The following is a 16,778-nucleotide window of genomic DNA, read 5'->3' on the forward strand; positions in this document are numbered from 1 at the left end:
CACTCATTTCAGACGGAGCCCCGATGGGAGAAACAGCTCCAGGACGCAGGAGAAGGCAGAGGAGGGGTCTGTGTCGGACAGCGAAGGTGTGAACGGGGTGAAACCGTGCAGAGAATTACGCACGGATTTATTAAAAAGGGGGTTTCCGGGTTTGACGTCTTAGCAGCCCCACCCGCTGTGGACCCCCTTTAGAAGGCGGGGAAGGAAAAAAACCAAGCTGGCTCCGAATCTTTCCTGTTGCCCGGTCTTCGCAGACACATGGCCAGCCCTACTCAGAGTAGACGCGCTGAAGTTAACGGGCCTGGCAAATCTGTTCATTTTAAAGGACTGAAATGTAGTTTTGCAACCCCAAAGGCGAACCCTTTCCTAAATGAGCAGTTTTGCTGCCGGCGGGGACGTCATCAAAGGGCTCCTAGACCTCATGATTTAAAAAAACAGGATCGGGGCGTGAACAGGGAGAGGGAACGTTTAAGGACCGTATCTCTAAATTTGTCACACGTCGCTTGGCGGAACATGATTCTTATTTTAAAACAGATGGCTGCTCTCTCTCTCTCTCTCTCCGTATCTCTTTGCAACGGTCGCAAGCCGGAGCAGGAGACTGCTACACACTCGCTCGCACACATGCACAAACACACAAACAAAACTTCGCAACTGCTACGGGATGCAAGAAGCGGCCTCCTCCTCCGCAGGGAGGAGAGAAAGACGCTTCTTGCAAATTGCACTTTTGAAAACAGCAGCAGAGCTCGGCCTCGGCCGACCCGGGGCCTCCCAGGGGGGGCTTTGCGGGTGCTGACGGGTCTCCGAAGCGCCCCGAGGGCGCCAGGTTGGCAAAGGCTGGCGCGGCTGCAAGACAAAACAACCAGAACAATAAAAAAAGGTAGAGTGCAACTCAAAGGAAAACAAAACAAAAATCCATACGGGGGGGGGAAAGGAAAATACTGGCCATCTTTCTGCTGCCCCCAACGGGTTCAGGGGCAACCGCAGAGGCCCAGGCTGGGCTCGGGGGGGGCTCAGCCGCGATCCGCACCCATGTCCCTGGGCAGAAAGTTGCTCAGCATGCAGCTGCCCTTCTCCTCCTCCTCCTGTTCCAAGCGCGCGCACGTTCCTCCTCTCCTCCTGCTCACAGGGAGTCCCAGCCCACAATCATACACTCCCAAGTGCTTCAAGGCCCCTCTCCGTCCTCGGAGAGTCTTGGGTTGTGCCGGCCGGGACCCAGCCTCTCGCTAGATGTCGTAACGGCTGGAGCTGTACATGGCGGGGTAGTTCTGCCGGCTGTACTGGAAGTGGTCGGCCAGGACGCCGCCGCCGCCTCCCGCTCCCCGGTTGCCGTACTGGAAGTCCCCTCCGTGGTGGTGCAGGAAGGAGGAGAGTCCGTTCTGGGCCTTCTCCGGGGGGCTCCGGTGACGCTCCAGGCCGCCGGGAAGGTCCCCCGCCGTGATGGGAAGGAGCTGCTTCTTCCTCTCCTGGTTGGCGTCGTATTTGGTCTGCGGGGAGGAAAGTGCTTCCCGTCAGGCTCCCTTTCGGAGAACCGGGAGGGGCTCCCCCCCCCAAACCCTCTAGAAATTAATAAGGCATGCAACAACAGCAGCGAGGTCGTTGGTAGCCAGTCACTGGAAAGGAAATTATATCCCAACAAAGGGGGAACGGTTAAGTAAACTATGTGAGCACCGTATTTTTCGCTCCTTAAGACGCACTTTTTCCCTCCTAAAAAGTAAGAGGAAATGTCTGTGCGTCTTATGGAGCGAATGGATGGTCCCTGGAGCCGAATTGCCCAGGGGCCAAAAGCAGATAATGCTCTTTTTTTTACAAAGAGAGAAGGGGGTGTTGAAAGGAAGTGATCGGAGAGAGATAAGGTTCGCCCCCTTGCCCAGGCCTCCACTGTTGAATGCAGAGGGAGGCTGTTTGTTTCCCCAGCGACATGTGACTGGCTGATGAGATTATCTGTCTGGAAACTGTAGAAATGGCTGTAGGACTAGAAGCTGCAGAACTGTGAGTTGAATCCCATAAAAACAGGCCTTTTCCTCTTTGAAAAAGAAGCTGCACCACTTTCAGCTGATCCTCAAAAAAGCAGGGCTTTTCCCTTTGCAAAAAAAGCTGCACCACTTTCAGCTGATCCTAAAAAAAAACAGGGCTTTTCCCTTTGCAAAAAAAAGCTGCACCACTTTGACCTGATCCTCAAAAAAACAGGGCTTTCCCCCTTTCCTCCTCTAAAAACTAGGTGTGTCTTAAGGAGCGAAAAATACGGTGCCTTGAGTTGGCAAAACTGACTGATTTAATCAAAAACCATAATTAAAAAACAATGGGAACGCTTAAATGATTATTTATACAAACAGGGCTCAAATACGAAAGTTTGGTTGTGCGATGTGAGTGAGGCTGAGAGACTTCAGAGAAGCGTGACTAGCCTAAGGTCACCCAGCAGCTGCATGTGGAGGAGCGGGGACGCAAACCCGGTTCACCAGATTACGAGTCTGCCACTCTTAACCACTACACCACGTTGGTAACGCTCTCCCTCCCTCCACTGTCAGAGACAGTATACTGGGGAGAATCGCAATCGGGGAGTGCTGCCTGGGGGGAGGGGGGAGCTTCCCCACCCCCCAAAAAAAGAGGCACCCGTTTGGCCCTCCGCCAAGGCCTACCTTGTTGTACAAGAAGACCCCCAGGATGGCGGTCATCATTCCCAGGACGTTGGTGGAGGTCACCGGGTTCCTGAGCATGAGGAGAGAGACGCTGATGACCGTGATCCTCTTGGTGGCGTTGGCGACCGAGTAGCTCAGCGGGCTGATGAGGTTGAGGATGCTGAAGGCGATGACGTTCTGGGCGAAGTTGCAGAAGCCACTGATGGTGAGTAGGAGGAGAGTCCAGGGCCAATGGACCATCGAGCTCTGCAAGGGAGTCAGGGCTCAGGGAACAGCAGGGAGTTTCCCCACCAGCCAGCAGTGCTGTCAAGTATCCCGTTTTCCCCGGGATTCTCCCTTATTTCAAGCAGTTTCCCGCTGCTCTCCCTTGTTTTTTATTTCCCTTAAATTTCCAGTTTTTAATGGAAGCATCTCCTCCCCTGCTGGCCGGGGACTGGGTGGGAAGACCTCGCCTACTTGGAGAGAAAAGCCTCAGCCCTCAAAGCAAGTGGGAGCCGTTTCCCGTGCTTACAGGGGGGTGTATTCCTCCCCCTGCATCAGCCCCTATCCGTTGCCGCCGAGCCCCTCAGCCGGGCAATAGGGTTAGCTGGTGGGCGGAGCCTGGCTGCCTTTGAGCAGCTGCTGCTTCCTGTCCTGTTTGGATGGGATCAGACAAGAAGACGATGGGGCTCCATCGCGCGGAGCACATGGCTGCCCTCCTCTTTGCTGGCTGCCCTCCTCTTTGCTCCGCTCCGAGCCCGCTTGGAGTTTACACCGCCCACTTTTGTTTCTGGCTCCGCCCACCACTGACATGAGACTGCTGATCCCTTTTTTTCAAATCCGAAACTTGACAGCTATGCCAGCCCCTCGGTCACTCCCGGACAATGTCGATACTCCGGCAGGAATAATAATAATAATACTAATAATTTATTACAGTGGTGCCTCCGCGAACGTCCGCCCCGTCGAGCGCCCATTCTGTAGGACGCCCGTGGCAAACCCAAAAGTACCGGAATGGGTTACTTCAGAGTTTGCCGCTCGTGCATGCGCAAACGTGGCGCTTTGTCCAGCGTCCTTTTCAGCCAGCGACCGGGGCTCCGGAACGGATCCCGGTTGCAAAACAAAGTATTACTGTACTTGTTCCCCGCCCATCCTGCTGGGCTTCCCCAGCCACTCTGGGCAGCTCCCAACAGAATATTAAAAACACGATAAAACATCAAACATTAAAAGCGTCCCTAAACAGGGCTGCCTTCAGATGTCTCCTAAAAGTCAGATAGTTGTTTATTTGCTTGACATCTGATGGGAGGGCGCCACTACCGAGAAGGCCCTCTGCCTGGTTCCCTGCAACCTCGCTTCTCACAGGGAGGGAACTGCCAGAAGGCCCTCGGGAGATGGATCCCGGTGTCCGGGGGTAGAGACGCTCCTTCAGGGATACTGGGCCGAGGCCGTTTGGGGCTTTAAAGGTCAGCAACAACATTCTGAATTGTGCTCGGAAATGTACTGGGAGCCAATGTAGGTCTTTCAGGACCGGTGTTATGTGGTCTTGGCAGCCGCTCCCAATCCCCCGTCTAGCTGCCGCATTCTGGATTGGTTGTAGTTTCCGGGTCACCTTCAAAGGGAGCCCCGCGGAAGGAAGGGAAGGGAGCCACCCCCAGAAACTCACCAAGTCGTTCTCGACCAGGAAGGCGGAGAGGTCGACCAGGACCCAGGTGGGGATCATGAAGAAGACAGCGTGGCAGCCCAGAATGTTCAGCAAGCGCAGGTGGTGGATCCGGGAGTCCCTCAGCACCTGCAAGGACGTAGAAACGAGATCAGGGAAGGGGGCTTTCGGCTTGCTTCCCCCTCCTGCTCAGCACCCACAGGAAAAAAGAAGCTGGTCTCTGTGCCCCACACAGAGCGCTGCCTCGCTCGCTTTCACTGGGGAAAGGAAACTTGGGCAGTTGTGGGAGATGGCTTGTAACCAATGTGTTCTAAAAGGTCATTCCCCCAAGAGGACCAGGGGCGTTTCTCCTAGGAATAATGGAGTCAGGCGTCCCTTTCATATACACAGCGGCACCTCGCTTGTCGAACGTAATCCGTTTCCGGAAGACCGTTCCAATTTCCCGTAAACGCCCGGCAATCCTTTTGCAAGAAACATGGGAAGAAGATAAAATAGATATAAATGGCTTTGAACTGATATCTCTTCCAGCTAGTCCCTCCCAGAAAGGTGGCCGGTCCAGAGGTGGTCTTGCAATCGCCATATCGCTTAAAATGAATGCTAAATTCTCGCTAGTTCAGACTTTTCCTCCCTTTGCTTTTACAGGTCTGATTTCGAGCGAAAAATTCTCGCTATTAGTCACCAATGTTTATCTTCCTCCAGGTGGTCATATATCAGACCTCCATTACAGATGGGATTCTTTGGAAGATCATTTATTGGCATGCTATGTTTTGCACCCTAATATTCCATCGATAATGGGAGGTGACTTTAATGCACGTACAGCCACCAACTGGGATGGGATAATTAAGGCCAAGTGGTGGGTATCCCCCCCCTATCCAAAATCTGATTTAATCTCTTTTACATCAAGAAGATCAAAGGATAACAGAGTGAATGAGGCGGGAGTCCTTCTTTATCAATTGGCCATTCGTATGAATTTGAACATTTTGAATGGCAACTGCCCTCCGGATGTGCCAGGAGAATTCACTCATTTGGGCACAACATCAAATAGTGTCTTAGACTACCTTCTAGTTTCAGAAGACCTATTTTCAAATTTCTTTTATTTCAAAATAGATAATGTACATTCCAGTGACCACCTACCTCTAGCGGCCAAGCTAACGCTTGACTGGCACCCGGTTAGCGGTTCACATCCAATCCATGTAGGATTAAATGCCGCAGCTCAAGTAAGAGGCATTAAATGGTCTATGAAACAGGCCCAAAAATATGCAGAATTCTTCCAGAGGAATATCTCCGATTCCCTTATTGTCTCAGTGGCGGAGTTGTCTGAACCAAATAGGATACTGGAGTGGTTCTCCCAGTTCTCTGCAGATTTAACTAGCTTCTTTACGATGCCGGCTCACCTGGTTAACCGAGATCAATCCAGGTTCGGTGCACCTTGGTTTGATTCCAAATGTAAGCAAGCCAGACTCTCTCTCTGTTGTATCTACAACAGATATAAATCTTCTGGTGCTGAAACTCTTCCCCCAGAGTACTTGCAGGCCAAAATTGCTTACAAACAGGCACAGAAGTCAGCCAAGCATGAGTGGCAGCTAAGACGTTGGCAAGCGCTGATTGCCGCCTCTAAGCTTCGCAGCTCTCGTGATTTTTGGAATTTAATCAACAAAAGATCGAGGAAATACCCATTGACGGTTATACCAGCCCCGACATGGGAACAATTTCTAAGAAAATATTTCTCCCAGACAGATAGCTCTAACATTCATTCTAATACTCTTTCAAGTCACTTGCCCATCTGGCCAGATACTGACCCGGAGGAAATAGTTGATTTAATTGCTAAACTGAAAACTGATAAAGCCCCAGGACCTGATCTGATCCCGGCGGAAGCTATTAAACAACATCCAGCATGGTGGGCCAAAATTCTTGCAAAAATCTTTGATGCAATCAGTGCCACGGGCCAGATACCTAGATCATGGAAGGAGTCCATCATAATTCCTATATATAAAAAAGGACCACCAGAGGACCCAGGAAACTATCGTAATATTAGTTTATTATCGATCATCGGGAAAATCTATACACGCTTCCTGCTAACCAGACTAACCCAATGGGCCAAAGATTCCAATCTGATAGGCCATGAACAGGCCGGGTTTAGACCAAATCGCACTTCTATTGACCATGCAATAATTCTATATCATTTGGCGCGGAAGTATTCTTCCCCCACTCATGGTCTTCTATGTGCCGCTTTTATAGACCTGAAGGCGGCTTTTGACAGTATCTCTAGAGAGCTGTTATGGGGAAAACTGGCTCAGTGGGGCATAGATAAAAGGCTGTTGTGGCTTCTGACTAAATTACATGAAGGGACGGCCGCTAGGGTGAGATTAACACCTGAGGGCGATCTCACTAACTCTGTACCAATAAATAAGGGGGTACGACAAGGGTGCATCCTTGCCCCCTATCTCTTTAATCTCTATATTAGTGACATGAGAACTCCCCTAGCTGAGGCCCAAACCACCATTCATGCACCCAGGCTTGCAGACTATCGCTGCCCCTTATTACTGTACGCTGACGATGCTGTGATCCTTTCATATTCAAGGATCGGTTTGAGGAGGGCTCTTAAGATTTTTGTGTCATATTGCCAAACAAATTTACTTACTATTAACCATTCCAAATCTAAAGTCTTAATTTTTTCCAGGAGTCGAAAACTGTATAGGTGGGAACTCAAGGGGAAGCCAATTGAACAAGTCTACAAATTTCAATATCTAGGAATTTACTTTCAGTATAATATGGGATGGAAAGCGCATATCACATATCTACAAAATAAGGTTAAAGCCCTTATCTATGCTCTATTACACTTCTTCTTTACTGAGGGGGCTATGCATGTTCCATCTGTCTTAAAAGTTTATAGTGCAAAAGTGGTTGCAACTATGACCTATGCGGTCCCTTTATGGGGCGCCCTTGTAAACTTCATGCCTCTGGTGACATTGCAAAATCTTTTTCTCAGACGCCTTTTGAAATTACCCTCCTGTGTAAGCAACTCTGCCATTCGCTTGGAACTTAAGATCCCCTCCTTAGAGATTCTGATGTGGAGACATGCCTTTAATTATTGGCTGTCCCTTTGGCATAAATTGCCAAATTACCATCTTATTCAGTGCCTGTGGAGAGATGAATTCACCAGCCCATGGGCAACAAAAATCCATTCCAAACTGTTGTCTTATGGAATCTCTCCTTCCGATATACTAAATTTAGATCTAATTACAGCTAAAAAGGTCATCAAACAAAGATTAGAGGAGGTTGATTTGCAACAAAATCTTACTACAGGTGGAGGTACATGTTCTCCGATAAATATGGGCATTACACCTATGTCCCAGATACCTCGATATCTGTCTACCTTATCAGTTGCGTCGCACAGATTCGCATTTGTTAGAGCCAGATTTAATGTGTTCCCCTCAAATGTTCTGAGCAATAGATTTTCTAACGGTAAAACCTCTGTTTTATGTGCATGTGATAACAAATCAAGAGAATCCCTTTACCATATCTTGTTTAATTGCCCTTTATACAGTGTTCCCCGATCAAGGATTCTGAGTTCAATCATTCTGGAAATTGTTGCTAAACCACCTGAATTGCATCTAGCTTATCTACTCCAGGACATAGACTCTTATAGAACATTACAGGTTGCCAGATTCCTGGTTTCAGTTCTTTCATATAAAAGACTTCATGGAATGCTGCATGACTATTAAAAATCTAGTAAACTCTATGCACCATCTTTATCTTCAAGGCCATAATTACGGTACATCTAGAGATTGTAAGTGCTGTAATGTGAAGGAGATTATGCGTTGAAATATTTTAGTTGATATTTTAGAATGTAAAATGCCGTTTTATTTATTGATTTGTTTTACTTTGTGGGCTTATAGCCGAATAAAGAATAACTATCTATCGAGGCGCAACGGGTGGGCGGCAATTCCAACGAGGAAAAAAAGCCGTTCCGCTTCCGAGGCGCTTTCGAAAACGGAAGCAACTACGCCCGGGTTTTTTGGCGTCCGGGTTCCGATCGTTCGGCTTCCGAGACGCTAAAAAACCGAGGTTCCGCTGTGTTAGGGGCATCTCGGATCTTACATGCTCAAAAATGGAGGGGTGCAAGCATGGTACGCTCCAGAACCTAGGATACGATGCCCATTATCTTCCACAAACCACCAGCAGGGCATCACTGGTTCTTTTGCACCCCAAACGCCAGTACGATTTAGCTGGAATGGTCAGGGGCTGATTTTGGCCTGGCAAAAGAAAGAACTCCCAGGCACAAGGCACCCATTCCGGTTTCTGTCCCTGAGGCCGGTGGCGCAGCTTTCCCTGCTGAGTGCCACCCCGTCTGTGGCGGAGAGGAAATCCCGAGAGGCAACGTGGACGGTACCTTTTTGGAGAAAATGTTCTGGAGGGAGAAGCAGAGCGTGGCAGCCAGAGCGCTGATGAGCCCCCACGTGTCGAAAGACAGCTCCGTGACCGTGGCCAGCAGGACGCCCCCGATGATGGGGATGAGGGATAAGTACACCTGGGGGGGGAGGAAGGAGGGGGGGAAAGCATTTCAGGTGCGAAAGAAGCGCCTTGAAGTCGCCACCCCCAAGATAATAATAATAATAACTTGTTTGTTGTACCCCGCACGTCTGACTCGGTTGCCCCAGCCACTCTGGGCAGCTCCCAGCAGAATATTAAAAACACGGTAAAACATCAAACATTAAAAACTTCCCTAAACAGGGCTGCCTTCAGGTGCCTTCTAAAAGTTGTGCGCGAAGACGTTCCACAGGGCGGGCACCACCACCGAGAAGGCCCTCCGCCTTGTTTCCTATAACCTTGTTTCTCGCAGGGAGGGGACCGCCAGAAGACCCTTGGGAGATGGACCCCGGTGTCTGGGGTGGAGACGCTCCTTCAGGCATACTGGGCCGAAGCCATTTAGGGGTTTAACGGTCAGCGACAACCCTGTGAATTGTGCTCGGAAACGCACCAGGAGCCAATCTGGGAGCTGCTTTCTAGATTAGTTGTTAGTTTCCGAGTCACCTTCAAAGGGAGTCCCCCCCGCAGAGCGCACTGCAGCAGTCCCAAGTGGGAGATAAACAGAATATGAACCACTCTGGCGAGGCTGTGCACAGGCAGGGAGGGTTAGACAGCCGCCCTGGAGGGAGAATTGACCTGCACCTCCATGGACAGCTTTGAGTCCGAAATGACCCCCAGGCTGCACACCTGGGTTCTTCAGGGGCACAGTTGCCCCATTCAGGACCAGGGAGTTTGTCTGCAGAAAGAAGATAGACGTCTCGCCCACCATTCCTCCTCCCTCCTCCTCCCTCTTACCTTGGTTGTCTGCTTCTCCTTCATGATGATTCTCGACAGCAGCACCACCCAGATAGGCATCGTCGCTTTGACTGAAAGGAGAAGGTGGTTAGAGGTCAGAAGAGAAGACCGGGGAGGAGGAATACAGGGAGCTGTAGGTCTATCGAGCTCAGTACTGTCTACACCGACTGGCAGCAATGGCTGTGCAAGTTCTCAGGCAGGAATCTCTCCCAGCCCCAGCTGGAGATGGGAGCTAGGGCTGAACCCGGGACTTCTGCATGCAGAGCACCTGCCCTTCCTCAGAGGAGGACAGAAGCCCACGGGAAACACGAGGAAGAATGACCGCACAGCGGGGAGGTAGAATCCTAGAGTTGGAAGAGACCCCAAGGGCCATCCAGTCCAACCCCCTCCCAAGCAGGAAACACCATCAAAGCATGCCTGACAGATGGCTGTCAAGCCTCCGCTTCAAGACCTCCAAAGAAGGAGACTCCACCACACTCCTTGGCAGCAAATCCCACTGTCCAACAGCTCTTACTGTCAGGAAGTTCTTCCTAATGTTTCGGTGGAATCTTCTTTCTTGTAGCTTGAATCCATTGCCCCGTGTCGGCTTCTCTGGAGCAGCAGAAAACAACCTTTCTCCCTCCTCTATATGACATCCTTTGATATATTAGAACATGGCTATCCTATCACCCCTTAACCTTCTCTTCTCCAGGCTAAACATACACAGCTCCCTAAGCCGTTCCTCATAAGGCATTGTTTCCAGGCCTTTGACCATTTTGGTTGCCCTCCTCTGGACACGTTCCAGCTTGTCAGTATCCTTCTTGAACTGTGGTGCCCAGAACTGGACACAGTATTCCAGGTGAGGTCTGACCAGAGCGGAATACAGTGGTACTATTACTTCCCTCGATCTAGATGCTATACTCCTATTGATGCAGCCCAGAATTGCATTGGCTTTTTTAGCTGCTGCATCACACTGTTGAGCATGAGTCTTCACTCTCACACAAGGGACCCCAAAACCAAAGTGGGCAGGAAGCCACCCAATTATTTCAGCACTTACTTTAAAAACCATTGGGTTGCATCCCATCTAAGAGATCTACGCAAACACAGTGAGATTAATGGGCATAATGTGGTCACGTCCAACAGGTTTAATAAATAAAATACTCAAGAGCTTGACAAATGCTAGATATGACACACTACTTATTGCTATGGTTAACAGGACAATGCTTCCGCCCCCCACCCCAAAAAAGAAATTAAACACGAAACACCCTCAAAACCAATTATTTCAATGCGGCTGGAATCAATGTTATTTCCGTTTCTTCCAGCCGCTTTTCAGTTAACACCTAACGTTAGCAAGGAGGGGGCTGGCACCAAGAAGGCCCCGTCACGGGCTGGTGGCGTTGAAAGCCTCTGGGAGATAGAGGAGCAGATAGTCCGCTTCCTGCAGGCACGGGAAGGGACCCTCAAGGGCCATCTAGTCCAACCCCCTGCGATACAAGAATTTCGGCTAAAAAATCCACGACAGGTGGCCGTCCAACCTCTTGGCTCGTGGCATCTAGCGCAGCACAGAAATATAGGAGCGTAAGAGTCGGAAAGGGGCCTCCAAGTGTCAACTAGACCAACCCCCTGCCATGCAGGCATACTCAGCTATAAACTTCCATGTTTCATGAATCCAGCCCACCCCATACAAAGAACAGGCCAAGCGGCCTAGCTTTTGAGAAAGATACGGCCCTAGCACAGATTTTCTATTAGGTTGGTCAGAGCGTGCTGCTGACAACGCTGAGGTTGCAGGTTCAGGTTCGAGTCCCGCACTAGATGATCCTCTAGAATTCCGTACTTCTCCTTCATTGGAGGTTTGGACGGCCATCTGTCATGGATGCAACCGTGTTGCAGGGGGGCTGGGCTGGATGACCCTTGTGGGTGCCCTCCCAATTCTGCAATTCTAGGATCAACCTTCCCCCCCCTTTTTTTAACAGAACTCTGCACATTCCCAGGAGCAGGGGCAGGGGGGGCCCCTGCGAGACCTACAATTCCACGGCTACTCCCGAAGACCTTTCTGATCTTGGGAAGCAATGGATTCCCCTTTCTCGGAGGTTCTTAAGCAGAGCTTGGTCTGTCAGGGATCTTGAATAAAGATCAGGCCTACAGGCTGCTGTTTTGCTCCTACATTCCTGGCTGGTGTCTCTGTTTGGCAATCCAAGTGAGCCCGAGGATTTTCCTATAGCAGGGGTGAGATTTCTGCCTTGTGGGGGGGGCTGGGCTGGATGACCTTTGGGGGTGCCCCCAATTCTGCCATTCTAGGATGAACTCATTCTTTCATTCTTTCCTTTTCTGCACATTCCCAGGAGGAGCAGGGCACAGAGGGCCAGCCCCCCTTTGTGGGGCTGCAAGACCCCTGTGGGAGCGCCCTCCCAATTCTGCAATTCTAGGGATGAAATTCCTTCCTTCCTTCCTTCCCTTTCCAGGCACTCTGCACATTCCCAGGAGCAGCAGGGCGCAGAAGGGCCTGCCCCCTTTGTAGGGCTGGACTAGATGAACGTGGGGTTGCCCTCCCAAATCTGCAATCCTAGCATCAACTTCTTTATTTCCAGGCACTCTGCACATTCCCAGGAGCAGCAGGACACAGAAGGCCCTGCCCCCTTTGTAGGGCTGGACTAGATGAACGTGGGGTTGCCCTCCCAAATCTGCAATCCTAGCATCAACTTCTTTATTTCCAGGCACTCTGCATATTCCCAGGAGCAGCAGGGCGCAGAAGGGCCTGCCCCCTTTGTAGGGCTGGACTAGATGAACGTGGGGTTGCCCTCCCAAATCTGCAATCCTAGCATCAACTTCTTTATTTCCAGGCACTCTGCACATTCCCAGGAGCAGCAGGACACAGAAGGCCCTGCCCCCTTTGTAGGGCTGGACTAGATGAACGTGGGGTTGCCCTCCCAAATCTGCAATCCTAGCATCAACTTCTTTATTTCCAGGCACTCTGCATATTCCCAGGAGCAGCAGGGCGCAGAAGGGCCTGCCCCCTTTGTAGGGCTGGACTAGATGAACGTGGGGTTGCCCTCCCAAATCTGCAATCCTAGCATCAACTTCTTTATTTCCAGGCACTCTGCATATTCCCAGGAGCAGCAGGGCGCAGAAGGGCCTGCTCCCTTTGTAGGGCTGGACTAGATGGTCGTGGGGGTGCCCTCCCAAATCTGCAATCCTAGCATCAACTACTTTATTTCCAGGCACTCTGCACATTCCCAGGAGCAGCAGGGCATAGAAGGGCCTGCTCCCTTTGTAGGGCTGGACTAGATGAACGTGGGGTTGCCCTCCCAAATCTGCAATCCTAGCATCAACTACTTTATTTCCAGGCACTCTGCATATTCCCAGGAGCAGCAGGGCATAGAAGGGCCTGCCCCCTTTGTAGGGCTGGACTAGATGAACGTGGGGTTGCCCTCCCAAATCTGCAATCCTAGCATCAACTACTTTATTTCCAGGCACTCTGCATATTCCCAGGAGCAGCAGGGCGCAGAAGGGCCTGCTCCCTTTGTAGGGCTGGACTAGATGAACGTGGGGGTGCCCTCCCAAATCTGCAATCCTAGCATCAACTTCTTTATTTCCAGGCACTCTGCACATTCCCAGGAGCAGCAGGGCGTAGAAGGGCCTTCCCCCTTTGTAGGGCTGGACCAGATGACCGTGGGGGTGCCCTCCCAAATCTGCAATCCTAGCATCAACTTCTTTCTTTCCAGGCACTCTGCACATTCCCAGGAGCAGCAGGGCGTAGAAGGGCCTTCCCCCTTTGTAGGGCTGGACTAGATGATCGTGGGGGTGCCCTCCCAAACCTGCAATCCTAGCATCAACTTCCCCCCACCCTTTCTTTCTTCAACAGGAGAACTCCCCGGGGACCCCCTTCCCGCAGGCGCTCTCTGCCCATGCCCCGGAGCCCCGCCGCGCGCTCACGTACCGGTGTGCGCGTAGGAGACGGGCACCCTCCAGAGGGAGACATGCGCGGAGACAGAGGCGAGGTACTTCCCGAAGGCGAGCGGGAGGATGAGCCGCGGGTACGCGCGCGGGGGCAGCTGGGCGGGGCTGGCGGCGGGCACGCGCCAGGCGCGCAGCAAGGGGGGCAGCAGCGCCACCAGGCCCAGCACGTGGCACAGCGAGACGGTCACGGGCCTCGGGAACGCGCCCAGCAGGACCTTGTTCACCACGTTCCCGCCCGCGCTCAGCGCGTACCAGGCCAGGCACAGCGCGGGGACGCGGAAGACCCCCGGCTGGGGCGAGCCACGGCGGGGCGGGGGCGCGCCAGGGGGCGGCGGGGACGCGCCGGGAGGGAGAGCGGGGGAAGGAGGGGCCTGGGCCGGCGGAGGGGGAGGCAGCAGCAGCGGCGACGAGGAAGACATCCTGAGCCGGATCCGGCCCCCTTCAGCCGCCACCGCCGCTCGGCCCCGGCGCGCTCCTCCGCGTCACTTCCGCCCGGACACCCACCCACCCGCGCCGGAAGCGGACGTGGCTACGGGAGCCGCGCGGGGGACAAGCCGCAGGGAGATGGGCGAGGCCACGCCCACAAGGGGGCGGGACTGAGGAGGGGCGGTGTTGCGTGGAAGAGGCCGCGCCCACTAAGGGGGCGGGGATTGGGGAAGAGAGGGCGGGGATTGGGGATGCCCGGCAGGTGAGATGATGCTGCTGCTGCGGTCCGAGCGAGGGTCGCTATTTTCTCTTATTATTATTATTATTTTATGCATTTTCGATATTTTGATCTATGCAACTAACATTTATCTTTATTAGTCTTGTCTCCCTGGGCGAGGATTCTTATTAGTATTATTTGTTTATGCATTTTCAATATAATAATAATAATAATAGTAATATTTATACCCCACCCATCCGGCTGGGTTTCCCCAGCCACTCCGAGCTGCGGAAACCCAATATTCCCAACAGAATATTAAAGCATTAAAAAACTTCCTTAAACAAGGCTGCCTTCAGTTGTCTTCTAAAAGTCAGATAGTTGTTTTATTTCCTTGACATGGCACCACCTCCGAGAAAGCCCTCTGCCTGGTTCCCCAGTAACCTCACTTCTCGCAGGGAGGGAACCGCCAGAAGGCCCTCGGAGGAGGACCCAGGTGTCCGGGATCGACGATGGGGGTGGAGACAGTCTTGCTCAAGTGATCACCAAAGATATACAACTTACATTTATCTGCATTAGTCCCATTTCTCTGGGCGACTATTGTTATTATAATTATTTAGGCATTTTCAATGTTTTCATATATACAAATTGTATTTATTTGTATTAGTTCTGACTCCCTGGGCGAGGATTATTACTATTATTATTTATGCATTTTCAGCATCTTGATATGTACGACTTATTTTGATGTGCACAACTTTTGATATATATGCGACTCACTGTTAAGACCGTGTTCATGGAAGACAATCTTACTCAGCTATGGGTGATTGCCAAAGAATAAGATAAACAACGTACATTTATCTTTATCACACCCGTCTCCTTGGACAAGTATTATTTATTATTATTATTATTATTTTGTGTATACAGTACTATATCCGCAGGTCTCAGGGTGGTTCACGACGTAAGCCCTGGGACCTTCCGCTGTGCTTCCCAAACTTGGGTCTCCAGCTGGTTTTTTGGACCATGCACATTCTTCAATGCAGTGCAAAGACCCGCCACCTCCCAAAAAATGGATTCAAAGCATGCAGTGTTCAATTAAGAGAGACCACAAGGGGCAGAAATATACCCACTGGCACTTCTTAATTCTGCTCCCTGAACTGGGTCAGGGTAGAGCCCCCCACCACCACTGGTGAAAAAGAGGGGCAGGGGTCTCCTCTCTTTGCTTTCCTTGCCCTGGTGCAGTGGTTTTAAAAACTGAGAATACCGGTATGCAGAAGTTGGACAGAGGAAAAACTTAATGTGCCGTGGAGGTAAAAATGAGGGGGGGGGGGGGTCCTGAAGCTTCAGTTGCTGGATTTGTGCACAGACGCTGGTCCCAAGCAAAGCATGTCCCCCCACTCAAAACAAAACTTGTGGTGGTGAGGTGAACTTGCATTAAAAATACTGTAAATAAATCACTTACTTGGAAACCAGCCGCCTTGTTAATCGCAAACCCCTTTTGATTAAAATAAATTTTTATTTTTAAAAAAATCAGTTCCTTCAGTACGGAAGCCCAAAAACAAATTTGCACACGTCCCATCTTCACAAACTTCCTCAAAGGAGGGATAGTCGTACCTTAGTTTTCAAATGCCTTGGGAGTCAAACATTTTGGCTCCTGAACGATCGAAAACCGGAATTGATTGTTCCGGTTTTCGAACGTTCTTTGGAACGTCCCGACATGACTTCTGCGGCTTCCGACTTCCTGCAGCCGATCGGAAGCTGCGCCTCGGTTCCCAAACGTTTTCGGAAGTCGAACGGACTTCCGGAACAGATTCCGCCCGACTTCCAAGGTACCGCTGTATTCCTAAAAGCAGACAAATAGCAAGGGAAGTGGGTAGGCGAAGCAAAGGACCATTGGGACCCCCACCCGTTCTAGCCAGAAGGGCCAGCAATCAGGGATTATGACGTTCCTGGATCGACATCAGAAGGGCCACAGGCTCCAACCCATCCCAATTCTATAGATCGTAGGTATTTGACATAGCCCCCCTCTCTGGAGGTTATTGGACTACAACTCCCAGTACCCTCAGCCAGTAAGAAGAGTTTGGATTTGGATTTGATATCCCGCTTTTCACTACCCGAAGGAGTCTCAAAGCAGCTAACATTCTCCTTTCCCTTCCTCCCTTGAGAAGGAAGACTTCAAAGAAGTGTGACTAGCCCAAGGTCACCCAGCAGCTGCATGTGGAGGAGCGGAGACGCGAACCCGGTTCACCAGATTACGAGTCTACCGCTCTTAACCACTACACCACACTGGCTCTCAGAGAGGGTGGGAGCTGTAGTCCACTGACACCCACCTCCTTGGTCTCTCTGTACTGCCCTCCCCGGCTGCTTTAGACTACAACTCCCAGCAGACAGGGTTGATGGAAGCAGCAGGCCGGCAACAGCTGGAGAGCAAGCACCACGCTACAGCGGGGTCTCCCAAACTTGGGTTGTGGCAATACTACAACTCCCATCAGCCCTAAGCTAGCAGGACCGGCGGTCAGGGATGATGGGAATGTAGTCCAGAATCTGCTGGAGACTCAAGTCCTCCAGATACAGGAAGCTGCCTTACAAGAGTCAGACAGCTTTTTGG

At 51.3% G+C, this 16,778-nt stretch overlaps 1 protein-coding gene across 1 annotated transcript; it reads right to left on the reverse strand.

Annotated features, from left to right (window-relative positions):
- Positions 1-1,162: 1,162 nt before the first annotated feature.
- Positions 1,163-13,952, reverse strand: SLC35E1 (solute carrier family 35 member E1). Its single transcript, XM_033136936.1, has 6 exons — positions 13,514-13,952; positions 9,598-9,668; positions 8,666-8,803; positions 4,276-4,401; positions 2,637-2,882; positions 1,163-1,484 (listed from the first exon to the last, which is right to left on the reverse strand). The coding sequence occupies exons 1-6, from the start codon at positions 13,950-13,952 to the stop codon at positions 1,224-1,226; spliced, it is 1,281 nt and encodes a 426-aa protein (XP_032992827.1). The 3' UTR covers positions 1,163-1,223.
- Positions 13,953-16,778: the final 2,826 nt, after the last annotated feature.

This window comes from Lacerta agilis, chromosome 18 (genome assembly GCF_009819535.1).
Source record: "Lacerta agilis isolate rLacAgi1 chromosome 18, rLacAgi1.pri, whole genome shotgun sequence".
Lineage (NCBI taxonomy): Eukaryota > Metazoa > Chordata > Lepidosauria > Squamata > Lacertidae > Lacerta > Lacerta agilis.

Coding starts and splice junctions, on each gene's coding strand:
- SLC35E1 (XM_033136936.1), bottom strand. CDS start 13,952: ATGTCTTCCTCGTCGCCGCTGCTGCTGCCTCCCCCTCCGCCGGCCCAG. Junction 8,804..9,597: donor AGGAGAAGCAGACAACCAAG/GTAAGAGGGAGG, acceptor CTCCCCCCCCAG/GTGTACTTATCCCTCATCCC. Junction 2,883..4,275: donor TCCTGGTCGAGAACGACTTG/GTGAGTTTCTGG, acceptor ACTCCCTTGCAG/AGCTCGATGGTCCATTGGCC.